This window comes from Perognathus longimembris, chromosome 2, assembly GCF_023159225.1.
Source record: "Perognathus longimembris pacificus isolate PPM17 chromosome 2, ASM2315922v1, whole genome shotgun sequence".
NCBI classification, from domain to species: Eukaryota; Metazoa; Chordata; class Mammalia; order Rodentia; family Heteromyidae; genus Perognathus; species Perognathus longimembris.
In genome coordinates, this window is record NC_063162.1 from 90,630,648 (window position 1) to 90,654,122 (window position 23,475).

A 23,475-nucleotide genomic window follows, 5' to 3' on the forward strand; every position below is an offset into this window, starting at 1 on the left:
AAAGACTGTCCTGTGATGTTAGTGCATCACTGGTATTAATGATCAATTCTGTACGACTGAAATAAAAACTGGAAAGCACGTGGGATAAACGTGCTGGTGGGTGAAGCATTACCTGTTTGTAGCAGGTGGGCTCCTCAGACTTGCCTGGGCAGTTGGGCTGGATACTGTTCACAGCCCCCAGAGATGCAGTGTTGGTGTCTCTTTCTGCGGAACATGTCATGGACTCTGTGTTTTCATCCACTTTTTTAATATCCTTAAGTGAAGAAGGACAGGCTTCTCATTAGAGTACTGTCTAAAATAGTCACAGGAACTATACTAAAGTTCCTTGGGAAACTGCCATTGTGTTTGCAACTGCTGTATTCCTCATGTTGAAGATGAGGAAAAGGAAGCAGAGAATTTATCTATCCTAGCCATCCTAAAGCTGGTAAGTGGTAGCTACTTTGCAGCACAGCCTGGAGCTCACAACCTTCCAGACTTTGCTCTGCTGTAGCTTGGAGTTCTCTCAACAGCTGTAACACCATGATTTCTGGGGCTATAGGGAATTCTCACAACTCAGCTCATTTTGACCGAGCCCAATTTGAGGTAAGTTCTATAGCCAAAGTTAAAAAAAAAAAAAGTTATTAGGCCCAAGCAGTAAAATTCATGAGACCCTTATCTCCAAAAAAATCAGCAAAAACTGGACACAGAAGGGTGACTGAAGCCCTAACTTTGAATGAAAAGGCTGAGGGACAGTGTCCAGGTCCTGAGTTGAAGCCCCAGTACTGTCACACACACACACGATATTGTTTATATACATTTATTGTGTATTAAGATTTAAAGTGATCTTGTTATTTCCATATATATATATATATATATATATATATATATTTTTTTTTTTTTTCCCCAGTCCTGGGGCTTGGACTCAGGGCTTGAGCACTGTCCCTGGCTTCTTTTTGCTCAAGGCTAGCACTTTGCCACTTGAGCCACAGCGCCACTTCTGGCCGAACCCAGGGCTTCATGTATGTGAGGCAAGCACTTTTGCCACTAGGCCATATCCACAGCCCCCAAATAGACATAATTTCAAGTAACTGGAGACTACCAAATAAGGTGTTTGATATTTTTATGTATTTATAACACAAACATATCATTTTTGTTTTTCCTACATTTTGAAAAACACAAACTCATGATTGTAATAATACATTAGTTTTCATTGATTATTTTATGATTAAAAAGACTTTTAAAAACATAATGTTACTCCAAAGAAAGATATAACTATAATAGTTGCTAAAAAAAAATCTCAAAAGCTCTCAATTGGCTTTCAGATTTCCTTTTACTGTTACTTTTTTGGTTTGAAAATATTAAACTTAATTGCTTCAAAAGATAATTCTTTTATAGAATAAAAATCATGTAAATTAAATTGTCAAATCGATACTTAACTAGTATATTTAAATGAAACACTAAATTTGGACTAATATACAATAAAGCTAGAATTTTGTTTTGTTTGTTTTTGGCACCGGTCCTGGAGGTTAGACTCAGGGCTTGGCTGCTGTCCTTGAGCTTTCTTTTTGCTCAAGACTAGCACTCTACTTTGGTTGAAAGCCTCACTTCTGGCTTTTTGGTAGTTAGTTGGATAAGAGTCTCAAGGACATTCCTGCCTAGGCCTGGCTTCCAACTGAGATATTAGGGTTAGGCATGAGCCACTGGTACCTGGCAAGTTTGTTTTATTCACGTATATATTTGTTTTGTGCGTGTGTGTGTGTGTGTGTGTGTGTGTGTGCTGGCACTAGGGTTTGAGCTCAGAGCCTAGGAGTTTTACCACTCAAGGCTGGTTTCAAACTGAGATCCTCAGATCTCAGCTTCCTCAGTAGCTAGGATTACAGATGTAAGCCACCAGTACTTGACTCAAAAGGTTTTTAAATTGATATAAGCTAACATTTTCAACTTTTGTTTTCCTATCATTAATTCACAGGATATGCTGAGAAGTAGTTCATTTTAGTATAATGGTTTAACATTTGAAATGATCAATTTTATGAGGCGACAGAGACTCATAACTTTTTAAATGTCTTAATTGGTAAAGTTCCTACCTCAATGGTAGGAGCAGTCAGCTAAAGTAGAGTGGATCAACCAAGAAGGTTGAGATGACTTCTCCATAGAAAAATCACTGGAAAAATTGCCTTTCAAAACACAAGAAAAAAGCTGGAGTGTGGCGGGGGAGACCTGATTGCATCACCGATGTTTGCGCACCCCAAGGAAGAAGTTATGTAGGTTGAGTCTCATGACTTGTGAACCATGGCTATGAAGAACGTCAATGTGCCATGTGCCTCTAGAATATCATGCCACCTTGGACTGTCCAATATGAGCTTTACCATTTACTGGAGGGATTTGTTAGATACACAGCATGCATCTGTCTGTGCATCTCTTCACCAAGAAGACATTTATTGAGTACCAATAAATAGGATTAAATGCTTCCTGCACATTTTCAACCTCAGTCTGAACTTGTCTCACTCTTCCTCACTGTTTCCAGAACACTCCCCTTGGCACAGAAGGCTGACTGCCTTTTCTGCCTTAGTTTTACATCAAGTATCTTTTCAGTTCCATGCTGCTTCATTTCTCCCTTCTCTCCCCACACTGTAAACTTCAAAGCTTCTTCTAAAAGCCTTCCACAGGGCCATGTGGCTCTCTGGGTCCAGATCAACAGTAATTTTTAAAAAATTCTCCTTGTAACATCTGATTGCATAATTTTGCTTTTTGCCTTGATAGCTGAGTTTTTATTATGTTTATAGTTCTTTATGTTCTAATATATAACAAATGACAGTGTGAAATTTGAAGCCTTATTTGTAGTGTGCCTGGTCAATTTAGATATTACATGCCATTTTATTTTATTCATTTAATTTTGGTGCAATTGATTGAACTCAGGGCCTTGTGAACATTAGACAAACGCTCTACCCTGAGCTACATTCTTAGCCCTTTTTTTTTTTTTTTGCCAGTTCTGGGGCTTGGACTCAGGGCCTGAGCACTGTCCCTGGCTTCCTTTTGCTCAAGGCTAGCACTCTACCACTTGAGCCACAGCGCCACTTCCGGCTTTTTCTGTTTATGTGGTGCTGAGGAATTGAACCCAGGGCTTCATTTACTAAGCCACATTCCCAGCTCTCTTAGCCATTTTTTATAACCCATTCGTCTTTACTTTTTTCCATACTTATCATAATGCCAAGGCAATGAATAACACTCAAGTTCTTCAGAGGTACTGTGAAACAACTTTGGTTGCTTTGTGAATGGCAATATTATAATGGGGGATTTCTATTTTTAATATAGTATTTGTTATTGCTGAAAAGTTACAAAAAGTACTTTCTGAATCCAGGTACCTGTAGTTCATGGTTGTAATTCAAGCAGCTCTGGAAGCTGAGATCTAGATGATGGAGGTTCAAAGCCAGGCTGGGCAGAAAAGTCCATGAGACCATGAGTCCATTTCCACAATAGCCAATAGAAAGCCAGGTTCTCCGTTTGGCTCAAATGCTAGTGCACCAACCAAGCAAATATGAAGCCCTAAATTCAAACTCTGGCACCCAGAAATAAAGAAAATCTGTCAATATAAGATTCTTACCTGTGACATTGCAAGTGAATAGTACAGGCCTTGCATTGCTATTAGTTCAGCATGTGTTCCTTTCTCTACCACCATCCCATCCTTTATTGTGACAATCAGATCTGCCCCTCGAATAGTGGAAAGTCGATGAGCTACCACAATTGTGGTCCGGCCTTTGCTTGCCTACAGCATAAGAAGTGTGGAAAAGAAACATTAATTATTACAAATAACCTGTTCAATACACAAGAAAGCTACTTTCCCAGTATCATTTTCAATATCGAAGCATCTTATCTTTGGTTATAGACATCTGAAAACCTTAGTAGATTAGGGAAACTAGTATAAATTAGAAAAAAAGGAAGTCAGAAAGTGAATTTAATGAGTGTTTTTCGATAACCATAGTATCTTAGAGCTAGAAAGGAACCCGTCATTTCAGAGCTATCTAATAGTAGAAACCAAAAGTAACTAGCTTCAATTCATTATCTACTATCTTTAAAATAGGGATATTCTGCATATCATTGAGTACAGCCTCAACTGTATCTATAACTGAACTCATCTATGTTTGTAACTGCATCTGAAAGGTTATATATCCCATTTATAGCATCACCATGGAAAAATGCACACATTATAGGGGTTGACATGGTGCACTTCCAAAGTGCATACACACACACACACACACACACACACACACACACACACATCAAAGGAACCAAGTCAGGGAGCAGAACATTGCCAGCACCCAGATGCTAGCCCATGGCCTGATCAACACCTGCCCATGGGGGCCACTATCTCATTTTTAGTAGCAGAGATGACTTTTGCCTTCCTCTTCCTTCTCAATTTCCATTCCTCCTCCTTCCAGTACCAGGGCTTGGACTCAAGGTGTTGTACTTGCTCCGTTTGCTTGTTTAGCTGGCATTTTACCATATAAGCTATGCCCACAGCCTGGCTTTTTGCTCATTACTTGGAGATGGAGTCTTCTAGACTTTCCTGCCTGGGCTATCTATAAATCACCACCCTCTGAATCTCAGCCTTCTAAGTAGCCAAGATTATAGACATGAGCGACTGTCACCTGGCTGACTTATATTTTATACTAATGGAATCGTATAGCATATACTTTTCTGTATCTGAGTCTTTTTGTTGTTGGTCTGTATTATATTTTTCATCCATTTGGTGGCCTATATTTGTAGAGAATTCATTCCGATTACTAGGTGAAGTTCTGTGGCGTGATATACCTGACATACATTTGATTGGATCTGAGTAGTTTTCCATTTCTTAAAGTTATGTATAGATTCTTAGACATGTTCCATGTGAGCATATGCATGTAATTCTAGAGGATGTACTTTACTAGAGGAAAGGATCTTCTGGGACCCAGGGCCTGTGCTCTGCTGTGCTGGACCGGGCCAGCTTTGCAAAGTGGTTGCTCCACCTTCAAAGCCCTAGCAGTGTAGGAGTCTCACTACTTTCCCATCCATGGTTGGCTTGTTAAGAGGAAACAAAGCTAACATAACATACAAACATGTTCTATTTTTAATAGGCTTTTGCCCCTATGAATGCATATGAACAGCCGCTTTCTTTTTCTCTTTCTTTTTGTTAGTACTGGGGCTTGAATGCAGGGCTTTGTACTCTCGTTTGGCTGTTTTGCTCAAGGCTGGTGCTCTACCACTTGAGACACAGCTCTACTTCTGGCTTTTTTGGCTGGTTAACTGGAGATAAGGGTCTCATGGATTTGTCTCTTCAGGGTGGATCTCAGATCTCAGACTCCTGAGTAGCTAGGATTATAGGCATGGGCCACTGGCACTCAGTCAGATGTGGATTCTTGAGGTAGTAGTGGACAGTGTTTACATGAGTGAGGTGGAGGATCACAGTCTAGGCCCAAGTGCTGGCTTTACTGTGGCTCAGCTGTTAGTTAACATCTTTGTAAACTCTATGGTAAGATCAGAGAGTAAAGACCATATACAGTTCACGCAACAACTGTCATCATGGCTCCTCATGTTGCTTCTCAAATAATGGCCTACAAAGAGCCTCAGGGTCTCTGTGAGACTCCTACTATAACATATCACATGGAAATCTCTTCGTATAAGGACATTGGTACATTATTATTATTATTTGCTGATAAAGTATAATTCTTTTCCCTTCCTTAAATCAGATTCTCAATGGTACCTTGACTGATCAACCTCATTACTCTGGAGGCAGTGAGAGGCTTACTATTTAAAGGCATGCCTTACAAAAGTAAGCTTGCTGAAGGAGGCTTACAAGATGGCGATGAAATCAACAAGAGGCAGATTGTTTTGCCTTTGTTTTTTCTGGCTTCATTCCAGGCAAGGAAATCCACTTGTAGAAATTCCCTTTCTGTTCATGACTACTCATAGTGTTGCTAAGAATAGTGAACAATAAATTGTAAATTCTCCAAATCCACATATAAGCAGAGAGAAAGGCATGTAATCATTACAGAACACACACACAAAAATTGTGTGTGTGTGTGTGTGTGTGTGTAAAAGTTTCTCTGAGGGCTGGGGATATAGCCTAGTGGCAAGAGTGCCTGCCTCAGATACACGAGGCCCTAGGTTCGATTCCCCAGCACCACATATACAGAAAACGGCCAGAAGCGGCGCTGTGGCTCAAGTGGCAGAGTGCTAGCCTTGAGCGGGAAGAAGCCAGGGACAGTGCTCAGGCCCTGAGTCCAAGGCCCAGGACTGGCCCCCCAAAAAAAAAAAAAAAAAAAGTTTTTCTGCCCCTTGGTAACTATTTCTTAGAGCTTAATGTAGAAAAATAATCTACAGCCCCATGGAGTTTTCTTATTGGTCAATTCTCTAAGTGGTAAAAATATAATGTAAGGGATCTCAAAGAAGATACACAGCATTTTGGTACAAACCAGCAGCAGAGTGGAAGCTTGAGCTTTATTCATAAACCTTTATTCAACTCTCTCTCTCTCTCTCTCTCTCTCTCTCTCTCTCTCTATATATATATATATATATATATATATATATATATATATATATATATTTGCCAGTGCTGGGGCTTGATCTCAGAGCCTGGTGGCTGTCCCTGAACCTCTTTGTATTCAAAATTAGAGCTCTACCACTTGAGCTACAGTGTCACTTCTAGCTTTTTCAGAGTAGTTTACTGGAGATAAGAGTCTCAGGAACTTTCCTGGCTAGGCTAGGTTTAAACCACAATCCTCATATCTTGGGATCCTGAGTAGCTAGGATTACAGGTGTAAGCCACCAGCACTTGGCCCAATCCTAGATCTTTGTCTTCAATGATGTACAACTAGTTTTCAGTAAACCTAAATCAAGAAGTACAAAGCTGGGCATAGGTGGCTCATCCCTGTAGTCCTAGGTACTCAGGAAGTTGAAATCTAAGTATCATGGTTTGAAATAAGCCCAGGCAAGAAGGTACACGATTATCTCTAATTAGCAACCAAAAAGCTGGAAGTGGAGCTGTTTCAAGTGGTTGAATGCAAACTCTCCAGTGGAAAGCTAAAGGGCAGCACCCAGGTCCTGAGTTCAAGCCTCAGGTCAGGGTGAGGGGAGGGTGGGAAAGAGAGAGAGAGAGAGAGAAAGAGAGAGAGAGAGACAGACAGACAGACAGAGAGACAGAGAGAGACAGAGACAGAGACAGAGACAGAGAGAAAGAGAGGCACTCACTTTTGGCAATGCCCTGCATCACATTCATCTAAAATATTTTCAAACCATATTTCTTTGCTGCTTGTTAAGGGCCATGCCTAGTTTCAGAGAGGACCAGATTGACCAATCAAAGCTTTCCCCCCAGAGTTTACATTCTGCTAGGAGAACCTACATGCTCATGGACAGTGCCTTGCCTATTTAAGGAGCAGCCAATCTGAGGAAGAGTGGAGAGAAATGATATCCCATAAGGAGCATGGAGCCCAGCACCACAGAGTTCACAGCAAGGAGGTTGCTTTCCTTTATAGTGAAATGGGAGTGACTGGAGGGTTCTCATGGAAGCATGATGTCATTCACCTTCAAATTTAATATGGAAGCAAGGCAGCAGTGTAGAGATTGAAGAGGGAGTGGCACAACCAGGAGTTCGCTGTTGCAATAGTGCTAGCAAGGACAAGACTTTTTCTTTCATTGCTGTTTTTCAGTTAAAAAGTACCTTTAGGAAACAACTGATTTATTTTCTTTTTAAAATGGCTATTGGTTAGTTTCATTGATTCTAGAACTTCCTGTAAGTGGAAGATAATGGGGTAAAGAAAAGAGGTGATAAACAGAATATGAGAGGGCATGATGCAGAAGGAGGGGTGGCAGGATTCACCAGGAAGAAGGAATACATTGCATTGTGCCTGATTTTGTTGGTTGGTAGCTTGCGTGCATTTGAAGCTGCAAAACTGCTTATTTGCTGGGTATTGGTAGCTCACACCTATAATCCTAGCCACTCAGGAGGCTGAGATCTGAGGATCATGGTTTGAAGGAAGCCTGGGTAGGGAAGTCTGTGAAACTTTAGTCTCTAATTAACCTCCAGAAAACTGGAAGTGGCTCTGTGATAGAAGGCTAGCTCTGAGCAAAAAAGCTCAGGGACAGTGCCCAGGCCCTGAGTTCAAGTCCTATGACCAACCAAAATCAGTCAAACAAACAAAAATTCCTTACTGGCTCTATGCCCATAGCTCATGCTTGTACAATCCTAGCTCTATGCAGGAAGCATGGTTCAGCAAGGTCAAGGCTTGAGCTGAGCCTGGGTATGAAGTCCCCAGCCCCTATATAGTTTTATATCTGTCTTTCCACATTGACTGGCGATAAAATAAAAAATAATACAGCAAATGGTAGTTTTTTTTAAAAAAATGAAAGTCTCCCATGATTCTCGCATGAGTGTGATTATAGTTATGAGACTTCTGGCATGTAAGGGAGAAAAATGAATACCCATGACCACTGTTGTGGGTTCACAGTGGTTAGTGGGGGGAGGTTGGAAGTCCACATCTGTTGAAGTGGATAGATACGAGGGGTGACTGTTTGTGTCTCAGCCTCATGCATGCATGTGCATAATATATTGCACAATTCAAGCACTTAATAGTACTGCTTCCATGACTGTAGGAGTGCTCAGAATTTAGTACTCTGCGGCAGATCTATACTCTCTGGCGTTCCACATCACAGTGAACCAAGAATATGAGAAGAAGAAATGTTTTGGTTCACTTACCTTCTCCAGTGCAGCTTGAACAACTGATTCACTCTCCGTATCGAGCGAGGAGGTAGCTTCATCTAAGATCAATATTTTGGGGTTTCGAACTAAAGCTCGTGCAATTGCAATCCTCTGTTTCTGTCCTCCACTCATTTGAGCTCCTTTTTCCCCTACCAATGTGTTAAATTTCTAATTCAATAGAGGGAGAGAAGCACAGAAACAGAAGACAGGATGATTAGAACAGGAAATGACAAATATAGTGGTGGTGGTGGTGGTGGTGGTGGTGGTGTGTGTGTGTGTGTGTGTGTGTTACTAGGGCTTGCTCTCAGCTTATAGGCCTCAGCTTATAAGCAGGAACTCTCCTACGGAGCCATACCTCCAGAACTCTTTTACTTTTTTTTTTTTCAGTTTTATTTTCTGCCCAGGTGTGAGCCAGAATGGTATTCTGCCTATTTTAAGCTTCCCATCATAGCACAGATGACAAGTGTATGCCACTGTGCCAAGCTTCTTTACATTGAAATAGAGCCTTGTGGACTTTTCTGCCTGGCCTGGCATTGAGCCACATCTCCAACCTTTAACTTGTAGAGACCAATTTTCCTGTTTTGAAAAAATATCAATCTCAGCCCAGAGCTAGTGGCTCACATCTGGAATCCTAGCTACTCAGGAGGCTGAGAAATGAGGATCTCAGTTCAAAGCCAGCACAGGCAGGAAACTGTGAGACTCTTACCTCCAGTTAATCACTAAAAAACTGGAGGTAGGGCTGTGGCTCAAGTGGTAGAGCATTAGCCTTGAGTAAAAAAGCATGGGGACAATGCTCAATGAGTTTAAGCCTCAGGACCAGTACACACACACACACACACACACACACACACACACACACACACACACACACACACACACACAGAGCAATCTCATTGAAGAATAATTTGTGCAGACATTTAAAAGATCCAGCTCTGTGCGTTGTGATAAATAAGTTCACCCATGTTAGCAGCATCTGCATGAGGATCTAGCTTTCTCAGGCCTGCCTTAGTTTGTTTATTTATTTTATTTATTTTTGTATTGTTACTGGGTCCTGAACTCAGTTCCTTGTTCTCTCACTCACTCATGGCTAATGCTCCACCACTTGATCTATGCCTCCAGTTTTGATATTTTTATCTGTCTAATTAATTGGAGGTTAGAGTCTAAAAGTTTTCTACCTGAAATGGTCTTGAACCACCACCCTCCACATTGCAGCCTCCAGGGTAGCTAGGATTATAATGTGAATCATCTGTCCAGGGCCAACTTTAGGAAATTAACAAGGTTTGATATATGCTATTTGCTTAGAATTTCAAATTGTAGTCTCTCTCTCTTCCTTTTTTCATCTTTCCCTTTCCCACAAGCCCCTGCTCTTTCTCCTCCCCGTTTCTCTCCTTTCCACCCCCTTCCCCGCCCCGCTTCTGTGCCAGTCCTTCAGTTTGAAACTAGGGCCTAGGTGATGTCCCTTAAGTTTTTCCATTCAAGACTAGCACTCTAGTACTTGAGCCGCAGCTCTACTTCTAGCTTTTTGCTGGTTAATTGGAGATAAGAATCTCATGGACTTTCCTGCCCAGGCTTCCTTCAGCCAGGATCCACAGATCTCAGCTTCCTGAGGAGCTAGTATTACAGGCATGAATCACGAGTGCTCAGCTTTGTATTACACCTCTTTACAAGTATAACTCCACAGTTTTTATTTGTTATTAACTTCGTGGGCTTTTAAAAACAATCGCTTTCCCTCTGCAGGTTTCAGGACCCTGTGTGTGTGACATTCCCATGTTTGGCCACAAGATGGCCTCACAAATCAACACTGTGTGTGTGTGTGTGTGTGTGTGTGTGCGCGTGTGTGCGTGCGCGCGTGCGAGCGCTCTCCAGTTCTCAGCTTGGTCTGATGAGTTTTACCTCCTACTTCTTCGCTACACTTGGAACAGCTCCTCTCTCATTTCCTTTTCCATTTCCCCTGGGAGACAGTCACAACGCAACCTGTCTCTTCCGACTGACTGTCCTCCGGCGGCTGTCGTCCCTCCTGGACAGTTCGTGCGGGACGACCCCGAGCCAGCCCCGACCCCCCCCCAGCGGTCAGCGTGGCTCGCCTTCCCAGGCCAGGCCGGGCCGCTCGCTCACCTGCGGGAACTCCATGATGAAGTTGTACGCGTTCGCCTCCTTGGCTGCCCTCTCGATCTCCTCGTCTGTCACCCCGTCGCGTCCAAACTCAATGTTATTCCTGATGGTCGTCGCGAACAGCACGGGCTCCTGGCTCACCACTCCGATTTGCTCCCGGTAGTGGCGCACGTTTAGGGCCCGGATGTCGTTCTGATCCACTGTGATCTGCCCGCCCAGAGTGAGAATCGAGGGGTGACTCTTACTGAATGCAATGACCGGATTGTAAGGTTCTCTTCCTCGTCCCAAAGAGCAGCTGAGAAGCCCCCAGAAACAGCGGCTGGGAGCCAGGGCCTCAGGCCTGCCTGTAATTCTAGCTGCGCAGGAGGCTGAGACCTGACCACCGAGGTTTGAAGCCACCCTGGGCAGAAAATTATGCAAAACTCTAAGCCCCAATTGACCAGCAAAAATCCTGGAGGAGGAGCTGTGCTCAGACTGTAGGGCACCAGCCTTGATCCACAAAAACTAAGCAAGGTCATGAAGCCCTGAAATCAAGCCCCATCCTGGAGCAAAAAGCAAAACAGAAGATAAGCTATGCTTTCATATAGTATTTATGATGTCAATAGATTCCTGGTAGATGGGAAAAAACCAAATTAAAAAAAAAAAAGATTGTCTTAAACTCTCATTAGATCACCCGAATACCTTTGTCTCTAGGCCCACAAAAATAGGTATTCGTTATATATACTAGGAAGTAATTATACATACTTGATAGCTATCATGTATCAGTTGTTAGTTACATATGCTAGGTATTATTTACACACATATAACACTCTAGGTGCCACAAATGTTATTACATGAACTTCAGGGTTTATTTTTGCATTTTGTCGTTTCTTCTTTGGTATTGGGGGTTGAACCCAGGAAATTGCACTTGCTAGGCAAGCACATTGCCATTGAGCTACATCCCAGCCCTTTAGTTTTAAGACTGAATGTGCTTTAAAAGTTCCAGGCATTCGCTCTTTCTCTCTTTCTCTCTCTCCCTCCCTCCTTTCCTTCCTTCCTTCCTTCTTTCCTTCCTTCCTTCCTTCCTTCCTTCCTTCCTTCCTTCCTTCCTTCCTTTCTCTCTCTTTCTTTCTCTCCTTCCTTCCCTTTTCTTTTTTTCTACCTTTCTTTCTTCCTTTTACCTCTTTTTTACCTCTTTTTTTTTTTTTTTTTTTGCCTTTAGTGCCTCATTCCTCCACAAAAGGCTGAAGTGAGTTCTTTTCACAGATACCAAAGATCTGCAGTGACCGCCTCTTCTTCGGGCAGGGCCATTGCGAATCCTAATGACAGAAGCCTAAGGATGGTGACTGGCAGTGTGCCATTGCTTGCTATGCCTGGCGTTAGTCTGGGAACAGGTCAGTATTCGAAACAACTGCTTTATACATAGAATGCTCTTCCAGCAATTTATTTAGTGAGTGTAAGAATAGTCTCTGGGTCAAAGAGACTTAAATGTGACAAAGTGAAATTTAAATGACATGAGGCTCTAAATGACATGAGCAAGAGTAGATTTTTTTTTTGTGCAGGTGGAATTTTGAATGAAGCATTAAGAATTATTTATGTGTAAATATTGCATTGTCCATGTTATAGCTCTGTCGTATTTCCCATAGTATTAACAAGGATGAGAAAGTTAAGTGCAGTATCAGAGATTATATTTCCTATAAATATTCTTCTAGAATGATCTGACACACTTTGACATTCATTTTGTTGCTATCATCTTTTTTATCTTTTTTGGATAGTCCAAGCTGTCCTTGAACTTGTGGTACTACCTCAGCCTCCTAACTGCTGGAATTACAGGTATGCACCACCACAACTAGATCAAATTTTGAAAATCTTTGTAAATTCTGGACACTATGTTCTCATATTTTTGTTTAAGACATTAATTTGCTTTTATTGTATTATATTAATACGTATCTCTGTGTTTTCTAGCTGTCTCTACTTATTAGAATGCAAATCTCATGAAGACAAAGGTTTTTGTTAACTGAAGAATTCCTACAACCTAGGAAAGTACTAAAGCCCTTGTAGTTATTACATAGTGCCTCAGATGTTTATTCGTGGCTATGATCAAGTATGGTAAGTGGATAAATAACAAAAATAAAACATCCAAAAGACATTTCAAATGAGATCAAATCAAATTACAAGAATTTTTTTCTTTCAATTCTTCACCCACATATCACATAGCTCAGTTAATGCAGAGGAGCTTGGTCAGTTTAAATCATTGCACAATAGTCTGAGTGCATCTCTGAAAATCCTCTGCAAGTGATAAAAACAAACAAAAACCCTGCCCTTGCTTCCTCAAAAAGGTTTAAAGTTACAATAATCCTCTCAAACCCCAAATTAGGTGAGAAATTTAAATGCAGTTTTCAAGAGTGCCATTAGGTGGCAGTGCATAGCACATGTAAGGTGAATTAAAATACTACTTTGTGCAGGTGTGGTGGTAGAATCCTACTATTAAAGCATTGTCCTGCATGTGCACGAGTCACTGTTTAGGGGATTGTACCAATGTAGAAACTGGTAACAGTACTGTAGTCTACACCGTGTAGAGTACTACTCATGTGATGGACGCTCTGACCTACTACTAGACATATGGCATAGATGAGTTTGAGTCATTTCAGAGCATTGAGCTCTGTGTATTCTGAGCATTCACTATTCATCATCAGTGGTGGTGTCCTTGGAACTACATACCTGTGGGCACCAAGGTTCTAGTGCATTTGTTCTAGAGAAGTAGGATAATAGACTAATAAAAATGAGAAGAAGACTGAGCCAGAGAACCCTGGAATAGGTGATATTTCCAAGCCCTACCCTGGGGACCCGAACTTACAAAGCCTTCATCAGGATCGTACAGCCTCTGCAGAAGCTGGGCCACTGTGCTCTTCCCACTGCCACTGGGGCCCACCAAGGCCACTGTCTCTCCAGACTTGACCTTGAGATTCAGACCTTTCAGAACCTATCAGAATGCACCAGCAGAAACCACAAAGTTAGGAATACTAGACTATGATCTACATATTTTTTGAAACTTGCTGTGCAACTATACACAAAAAACTAAATTCTTCTGAGACACTCGAGAAGAAATTTAGGTCTTATGTTTTCATCTTGTGTGTATAATGGCCTACAGCTTTGGAAAATCCAGAAAGAATTTTCATCATTTCTCTTATAAATAGATCTAGTTGACAGCTATACATCTGACAAGGGCCTAATATCAGAATATAAAAAGAGATCAAGACACTAAAACTAGGGCTGGGAATATGGCCTAGTGGCAAGAGTGCTTGCCTCGCATACATGAAGACCTAGGTTCAATTCCCCAGCACCACATATATAGAAAACGGCCAGAAGTGGTGCTGTGGCTCAAGTGGCAAAGTGCTAGCCTTGAGCAAAAAGAAGCCAGGGACAGTGCTCAGGCCCTGAGTCCAAGGCCCAGGACTGGCAAAAAAAAAAAAAAAAAAAAAAGACACTAAAATTCCAAAGAATCCATAACCCAATTAATAAGTGGGCAAAGGAGCTAAACAGAGACTCTCCTCCTCCTTCTCCTCCTCTGGAAGTAAGAATGGCCAATAAACACCTCTGGCCATAAAAGAAATGCAAATCAAAACAACACTCACATTCCATTTCACTCCAGTAAGATTAGCCAGCATCTGAGAATTCAAACAACAAATGCTGATTGAAATAGGGGCAAAAAAGCTGCCCTATTGCAACATTGGTGGGAATGTAAATAGTGCGAACTCTTTGGAAGGCAGCTTAGAGGTTCTTCCAAAGCCAACCCTAGAACTACCGTATGATCTATCTCATATTACAAGTTGGATATGGTAAGGATACTTACTTGCCCATCGGTGCTCACGGCTGAACTATTCCTCCTAGCCAAGCTATGGAAATGGCCCAGATGACCTCCAGGACCGAATGGATCAATAAAATATGTGATATCTGTATCTACATACATTGTACTCATCGATCAGGAAGACTAATAATGCACTATTTGCAGGGAAATGGATGCATTTAGAAAAAATTGTTAAGTGAAATAACTCAGACTATAAAGCCAAAGAGTATATGTTTTTGCCCATATATACATACACAAAAACATACACAGGTTTATATATGGAAAACAAATTGACTAAAGGGGAGTTACTGAGGAGGGGATTCCAGTGATATAACTCTTTTGAATAACTAATGAACGCTTTAACAGCATGAATAAGATAAAGCTGAAACATGTTTTGTTGGGAAGAGGGAGGAGTTAAGGGCTGAGGGACAGACAAATGGAGAGAGAAAGGGTGGGAAAATAGTCACTATGTTCAATGCACATATACAAGAAAGGAACTACCTAACTCTAGGGTAGAGATGAGATTGGAAATAATGATGGAAAGGGGTGAAAATGATCATGATGCATTGTATTCATAATCTGACTTGTTGAATTGAAAACCATTTATATAATTAGTAAAGATGATAATAATAGTAATCATCATCATCATCATCGAGAGAGAGAGAGAGATCTAGGTCAGGCATGATGATGTAAGCCTGTAATCCCAGTTACTCAGGAGGTAGATATTGGGAGGGCCATCGTTTGATGCTAACTCAGGCAAAAAGATAATGAGATCATGTATCAACAAATAAGTTGAGAGTGATGATACATTTCTATAATCCTCGCTACAAGGGAATATCAGGTAGAAAGATCACAATCTGAAGCCTACCCCTGTGCTTAAAAGAAAAATAGAAGAAAAAGGAGACACTATTTGAAAGATAATTTTAACAAAAAGTAGAGAAACAACAGTAGTCCAATGAAAGTAATGATGCAACACAATTTTTTGGAAAATAAACGCCTTTGAAGAGACAATTTCAATGAAAGACTTAGCAGAGAAAAGTGAAAAAAAGTACTAATATATGATATAATATGAAAATCGCATAAGTTGATGTCACTATTAATTTTATGTAGTTCACTTAAAATCGGTAATCTTTTCCCTTGTAAAACATGATATGCTACTAGTAGCTGCCCAGTTCAAATTTTAATGGTATGGCCAAATTCACTAAGCAAATGTAAAATGGAAGGTAATGGGAGATGGACACATCCTCCCAAGAACTCACCAGAAATGGAGTGAATGATGGAGGATGCACTGTGTGTGTGTGTGTGTGTGTGTGTGTGTGTGTGTGGTGGAAGGGATGGTGCAGATTCAGAAAGCCTGGGGCAGGGGCAGGGAAAAGGCACAGCCCCTGCCCTTGGTCAGAAACTCCTGTGATAACATTTGAGTTATCCATGAGTGAGGGAATATCCAGGGATGACCAGTAGGTGGCGCCAAAAACCCAAGGCATTTGGTGCGCTCTTAAATCCAGCGTGGAGTTCCCATAGAGCTGAAAAATGCTTGTCGGGCAACTGTAGTAGAAAAAAAATTACTAGAAATTATAATAGCTGTGGCAGAGTAGTTTGTCTCTTACACATCTATCTGTCCATCTGTGTACTCATGTCTGTGAAGCCCAGGAGCCAAAACCTTGCTCAAAACTATCCAAAACAATCTCCTAAGAGAAGATCCCAGTCAGTAGCAGATCAGAAAACTGCACAATAATATTGAATTTGACCTACCTTGACGGATGGTCTTGATGGATAACTAAAAGAGACATTATTGAATTCCACAGTCCCTTCTATGCATTCAGGTTTATATCCAGTTGTTGAAAAGTTATCTATACTGGGTATCTTGGGAGAAATAAAGAGAATGTTATGAAATAGTTTAAAGATGTTTTTATTTTGCACAACGTTTCCTTTTCTGCTTTAGAAGTGCATTAAGACAGACATAAAGATTTGCATAAAACACAATCCCTCTCATAAAAACGACTTAAAAGCCATCTTTCTTCCCATAGGCAACTGGCCAGCATGGGTAATACCCGTCGTTTTGTGTGATGAAATGATAGTGCCTTCCTTATGGTGTCCCCCTTTACAGTAGTGGTTGTTAGGCCTCAGGGCAATGTGGTCTTACTTTGTCAATAACCTGAAAAATATTAAAGGCAGCTCCCCGGGCAGCTATAAAGGTTTCAAAGTGTGGGGCAGCGGCTCCAACGCAGTAACTACTGTGGACCACACTGAAGAAAACCTGTGGAAACAAGAAAGTATCTTTACCTTTCTGCACCTGTATAAGAAGAACCACAAGGCAATGTACATGCTTGACTTCTAGACATATTAGAGGAATTGGGTTAGAGAGAATGGAAACTGTGATTAAATAAGAAGCAGTGCAAATAAACCCAAGGACTCTCAATGCACATAAACTCAATAACTTCGTTTTGTGTGTGTTTTGCTGTTCATTTCTGGTACTAGGACTTGAACTCAGGGTCTCATGCTCTAGCTTTGCCTTTTCTACTCAAGATGCTACCATGTGAGCCACACCCCCACTCCTACCTTTTTGTTGTTGTTGTTGTTGGTTCATTGGAGACAAGAACATTTTGGATTTTTCAAAGCCCAGGCTGGCTTTGAACCAATCTCCTCATATCTCAGCTTCCTGAGTAGGTAGAATTTACAGGTGTGAGCCATGGGTACCCAGTAAGAGCAACTTTTACTTGTCCCGTGCTTTTGGGGTTTATCACCTGCTGAGCCATCTGAGTAGCCAAATGAGCTGACTGAGGAGTGATAGCCTGAGCATGGAGCTGTGGGTAAGGAGATGAGCTTTGGCCCATGGTAGCACCTCCCAGGAAAGAACTCTGAGAGCTTGGTACAGTTTTCCCTAGCACACAGGCCAGAGGAGCAAGAGTTACCCCCAAATCTTCACACTCACATCTGACTCACAGAAAGGGCATCATGTCTTTTTTTTTTTTTAATGGTAAGCAAACTTGGCAGAGCTTTATTGAACAAGTAAGGAAGCAGGCAAAGACAAGCAGAAAAAAAGCAAACAAACACAGGCAAGCAGAAAGGCAGGGGTACTCAAAGGGATGCCTGAAACTCAAAAGATGAATTTAGTTGAAAGAAGAGAAGTGTACCTGGAGTGGGAAGATGAAACTAGAGCTGAAGTGTACTGAACAGATCACTTCACTGTGGCAAATATCCCCTAATCATGAGCTGACTGGTTGTTTACTGGTGAAACTTGAGAGGATTATTGAATAAACTAAAAATTAAATATATAACCCCTAGGAATTTCAATGACATGAAATTATAATGCTGGACAGAGCTGTATGTAATTTTCCCCCTAAAGTTTTGTTCTGGATAGTACCGGGACTTTAACTCAGGGACTGAGCCCTGTCCCTTTGATATTTTTGCTCTCTACCACTGGAACCACAGCTCCACCTTTTTCCTGGTTATCTACAGATAAGAATCTTACAGACTTTTCGGTCTGGGCTGGTTTTGAACTGCAATTCTCAGATCTCAGTCTCCTGAGTAGCTAGGATTATAAGCATGAGCCACTGGTACCTCGTTCCAGTAATTTATTTTTTTTTAACATTATTGCATGCGGAATGAACAAAGGGAGTGCATGCAGTCCACAGAATATCGCATTTACAGGGGTGAATATGGAATGCCCTTGTATCTTGGTAAGCATGAAAGAAAATATCCCACTACAGACTGGTTGTTTTGACTGTTAAAGTAAGAAAACTACGCAGAAATCAGTATGAGTCTTCTAAAAACACAATGAGGACAATAAAATACATTGGAGAAGTATATTATACTGTTAAGTATGATATAAAATTGTACGTAATTCCTAGGATGGAAAGAACTGTTAGAAACAATTTTGAGTAAGCTTTAGGAAAGGAAAGATCATCTAAACCGGTTCCCATTGTTGTCAAGCAAGACTTACAGCAAGCACGGTCCCGATGGTGTAGCCCGGCTCTCCACTAAGAATCAAGGAGGTGCCATACCAAAAAGCTAGTCCATAGGTTCCATTCATAAAAAAATACACGGCCCCAAGGGAGAGTTTGGAAGCGATAGCCTTTTTTATACCAACATCCTTTGCATCTTCAAGATTCTCTGTATACCTAGCCAAGACAAAGTACAACGGAATAGCCTTTGGGGGCAAATGAACTGAAAATGAGTATGTTTTATTGTAATAAAAGTGACAGACCTTTGGATTTCTTTCTCCTGGCCTCCAAAGGCGATGACTGTTTGAATAGATGACAAGACTTCCTCTGCCACAGCACCAGCTTTGGCGTAGGCGCTCAGTTCCTCACTGGTCAACGAGATGACCATCTGCAAGAGACCCCAAGCACAGGGGAAGGGAAGGTTCAATTGGAGACACCCATTGAATTCAGATACAGTCACAACTCAAGGTAGCCCAACCACCCAGCATGAAACCTCTGTATTTTCTTCTACTGAGGGAACATCATTTTTTTTCTTCCTGTCCCGTGTGTGTGTGTGTGTGTGTGTGTGTGTGTGTGTGTGTGTGTGTGTGTGTGTGTGAATCCTGGGCTTTAATTCAGGGACTGGCTGCTCTTCTTGTGCTTTTTTGTTCAAGGCTGGTGTTCTACCACTTAAGCCACACCTCCACTTCTGACTTTTTGGTGTCTACTTGGAGATAGAGTCTCATGGACTTTCTTGCCCATGCTGTCATCGAACCACAATCCTCAGCTGAGCCTCTTTGAGTAGTGAAGACTACAGGGTTGAGCCACTTGATGCCCAGCTCTCCCTGTACCTTTAAAAACTATTTTAGAGTTGGGTGGCTTCACTGGACAATTGTTCTTTGGGAGGCATTAGGGTAATTAGTTTGATTAGAGTTGACTTTATTTATTCTCCTCTTGCCACAGGACTGTGACAGGAAGAGGAAATGAAGGAAGCTGCATAGGTGTGCATAATTCACCTGCTTTATCTTCCAACATCAGGAGGATGTTATTGTTAATGCAAGTATCTGATTTTCCAAGGTTTGAAGTCAGATGCACCCTTTCCTCTGTTATCTGTCCCTCTTATAACTCTTTTTAGGTTAGTGATGATCACAATACTTTAGTGAATAGAAAAGCAATGCCATCACCTTCAGTGCTGGGAGATTATAACACAGCCACTCATACAGCCAATCTGCATATCATTTCAAGTTATTATTGTAGATTACATGTTTGAATGGCTGTTAAAGTTGAGTGTTAACAAGCTGGCTACTGGTGGCACACCTCTGTAATCCTAGCTAGTCAGGAGGCTGAGTTCTGAGGATCAAGGTTTGAAGTCAGGCTGGGGGAAGGAAAAGCCACGAGTCTCTATCTCCAAAAAGGCCAGAAGTAGGGCTATGTCTTAAGGGGTAAAGCACTAGCCAGGAGAAAAATAAGCTCAGGGAGAGGGTCCAGGTCCTGAGTTCAAGCTCCAGGATCAGCACCCCCAAAAATTTCAGAGGTAATAAAAGCTCAGAAATACACACTATTTTCTGAGTTTAGTTAATGAAGACAATTATTTCCAGACCTTATCAATGGAGGAGAAACACCATATTGGGCAAAGCCTTGTACATTGTGAACATTTAATAAATACTGGACAACTTAAATTGAATTGGAAGATGCTAGAAACCATCCATTCTGGTTCCTGTGGTCATTTGGGGAAATTTTGATCCTCATTTCTTCAATAAATATAATAATGCATCTTATTAGTATATTATGTATGGGTGACTTTACATGTGAGTAAACCAGGAAATGTTATGGATTTGAGTTTCCAAAAGGACAATCAGTATTGCAAAATTAAAACAATTGTACCTCCATTGTTGGAAGTTATTATATACACATCAATAGAATGATCTAACATTAGATGTGAAGAGGGCTAGTTTGGATGTATTGGCTGGTTTTGGATTTGACATAAAACAGTAATTTCAAAACCAGGCTATAAATAAGATTGGTACTAATTCAACTTGGCTAAAAACATAACAGAATGCAAATATGTAATTTGTTTAAACAGTGAAGTATACTTCTGTAGTACATAAAAATAGACATAAAATACACTTTAAATATTAGCTAAAGCCTTAAAAAATGTAAACTTGAAGAGCCTGACATAGAAGTAATTTAAGTGTTTATTATTTTAAGATTTTTTCTCCTTTAGTTTTTCACTGGAGAATGAGTTAGGACCCATCTGCTGGGAATTGAGAACACAGACGGCTCTGTCAGCAGTCATGACTAAACATCTGACGTATTTCATAATTTATTCACTCTATCAGGAGAAGTTGAATCAGCTGCTAAATGAGGAGGGGTATTTATTTTTACTCTTAGGATGATATTTAAATTAGCCCCATTTTAGTCCCTTTTTGGGAACTGGAAGGTACTTAATGAAGAACAGAATCAGGAGTGTTTATGGTTGATAGTATCCCTTTGTATTTTGGGACATAGAAGATGAGTTTTGTTCATTTGCATTCCTGCTCATTCCCGTGTTTTTGACAAACCCAGTCAGGCCCGAAGCTCACACGTGTCTTGCGGCCACCGCTCCCAGTGAGCTTACTCTAGAACACACGGCCACTGAAGCCATTATAAGAGGTGATGTGGACAGAGTCACCAGGGTGAGTTTCCAGCCCTTCATCAAGCCAACTGCCAGGCCAATAGAAAAGGTCGACATGTTTTGAAACAATAGAGCAATCTTGTCTCCAATACCGTCACTGATTTTGTTGATGTCCCTGAAACAAGTCAAACGGGACTGGGTCAGAGGTATGCCATGCGTGGGAACAAAGCTGACAGGCTGCTAAGCATGCAACCACTTACTCGGTCATGCGAGTGTTGAGTTCGCCGATGTCACAGCTGTCGAACCAGCTGATGTCCTGAGCCAAAATGGAGTGGAAAAACTGTTCTCGAATTCTCTTGGTCTGGCGTGCTGCAGTTATAACCCAAAAGGAAATCTGTAGATAGCCAAATACCAGGGCGGTCACTCCTATGCAGACATAATACAGAGTCAGCCTGAAGAAAGAGCATTGGAATGTTAGACCGAGGCACAACGTCTCTCCATCGGATGAAGAATGAAATCTATCATATATTATACTTGATAAAATTTATGTTGGAACCTAAAAATAGCTAAACATAATAACTGAGTGAAATATATATAGGTTCACACACATATATAAATAATAATCTACAATGTGTCTCCTTTATATTATTCATAGCAATTAGTATTAAAAACATATCTTTAATTTATACCCTCTTTCTGTATGTTTACTACTTTCATATGGGAAAGATATATGGAGTCAGTTAAGATAGATGTGGGTGAAACAGGTATAAGAAATGTTTATGGCCAAGCCCAGCACTGGTGGCTCATGCCTGTAATCCTAGCTACTCAGGAATCAGAGATCTGAGGATCATGGTTCAAAGCCAGCCTGGGCAGGAAGGTCCATGAGATTCCAATTAAACACCGGAAAACTGGAAGTGGCACTGTGGCTGAAGTGGTAGAGCTGAAGAGCTCAAGGACAGCACCCAAACCCAGAGTTCAAGCCCAAAACTGAAGGAAAAAAAGAAAGAAAGAAAGAGAGAGAGAGAGAGAGAGAGAGAGGAAGGAAAGAAGGAAGGAAGGAAGGAAGGAAAGAAGGAAAGAAGGAAGGAAGGAAGGAAGGAAGGAAGGAAGGAAGGAAGGAAGGAAGGAAAGAAGGAAGGAAGGAATGTTTCTGGCTAGGTACCGGTGTTGCATGACTGAATCCTAGCTGTTTACCAGGCTGAGATTTGAGGATCATGGCTTCAAAGCTAGCCTGCACAGGAAAGCCCGTTATGCTAATTTTTAAATAATCACTAAAAAGTTGGCAGTGGAGCTGTGGCTCAAGTGGTAGAGCAGTAGTCTTGAATATACAAGCTCAGGGACAGTGCCCAAGGCATGAGTTCAAGCCTTAGGACTGGAAAAATAAAAATAAAAAAGAAATAAAAGAACAAAGAAAGAGAGAAGAAAGAAAGAAGGAAGGAAGGAAGAGAGAGAGAGAGAGAATAAGTTGTGCTCACAAGCCTCTGATGAAGATTTTAAATACAAAGATTTGTCTATTTGAATGGTCATTGTGGCATTCATAACAATACAGAGAAGCTGAACCGAGTATAAATACCCTACTAGGAGACTAGATAAGAAATGTGGTTATTTAATAACCTATATTGGGTGCCCCTGGGTGAGGTTGTGTACAAAGACAAGTCCTGGCATTCTGTTTGACAATAACAATACTCAAGAGAAAGAAATTCAGATTGACCTGTGAAAGAAGTTAATAAGATCGATGCTTTTTATTTGAGGATAAAGAATGTGCATCCAGAATTTATTTATAAAGAGGTCTGATAACTCAATTATAAGACAATGGCACATTTTAAAAATAAAAATAGTCAGTACAACTGGCCAGGTGTAGCTATCAAAAGCACTTGGTAGGTGACCAAGGGTGAGTAACTGAACTTTTTACTTAATTTGAGTTTAAGTAGTTTATATGCATGTAGCCTGTGTATTATGGCTGACATATTGGGCAATGGAGGCTGAGAATGAAGGTGTTTAGGCACCATTGCAGGCCATGGAGTCTCCGGGGTTAGGCAGGATGACAATTTTGCTTTTGAGGAGAAGATAGGGTTCACCAGATCCAGAAGGATCACTGGAGAAATCCAGTGTGTATCTGCAGTAGGCGAATCCTTCTAGCTAATGCAGCATGTGGCCGGGTGGGGCGGGGGTGGGGGTGAGGAGTGTACTGCTTAATACATATTTATGAAACCAGAGTGTCCTTATGAATTATTAAAATTTCACACTATAATATTTAGCCTGGATACTCATTAAAAGTCTGAATAAATGG

At 41.1% G+C, this 23,475-nt stretch overlaps 1 protein-coding gene across 1 annotated transcript in view; it reads right to left on the minus strand.

Annotated features, from left to right (window-relative positions):
- Abcb5 (ATP binding cassette subfamily B member 5) overlaps window positions 1-23,475 on the minus strand; it is a 69,773-nt gene that overhangs the window by 40,187 nt on the left and 6,111 nt on the right. The window contains exons 5-15 of the mRNA XM_048337823.1: window positions 21,446-21,637; window positions 21,189-21,360; window positions 18,856-18,980; window positions 18,592-18,769; window positions 16,792-16,905; window positions 16,401-16,511; window positions 13,659-13,784; window positions 10,826-11,029; window positions 8,708-8,878; window positions 3,581-3,742; window positions 113-253 (exon numbers count right to left, since the gene is read on the minus strand). Of these exons, the coding sequence (XP_048193780.1) occupies window positions 113-253; window positions 3,581-3,742; window positions 8,708-8,878; window positions 10,826-11,029; window positions 13,659-13,784; window positions 16,401-16,511; window positions 16,792-16,905; window positions 18,592-18,769; window positions 18,856-18,980; window positions 21,189-21,360; window positions 21,446-21,637 (1,696 nt within the window). The remainder of the gene's footprint in view (window positions 1-112; window positions 254-3,580; window positions 3,743-8,707; window positions 8,879-10,825; window positions 11,030-13,658; window positions 13,785-16,400; window positions 16,512-16,791; window positions 16,906-18,591; window positions 18,770-18,855; window positions 18,981-21,188; window positions 21,361-21,445; window positions 21,638-23,475) is intronic.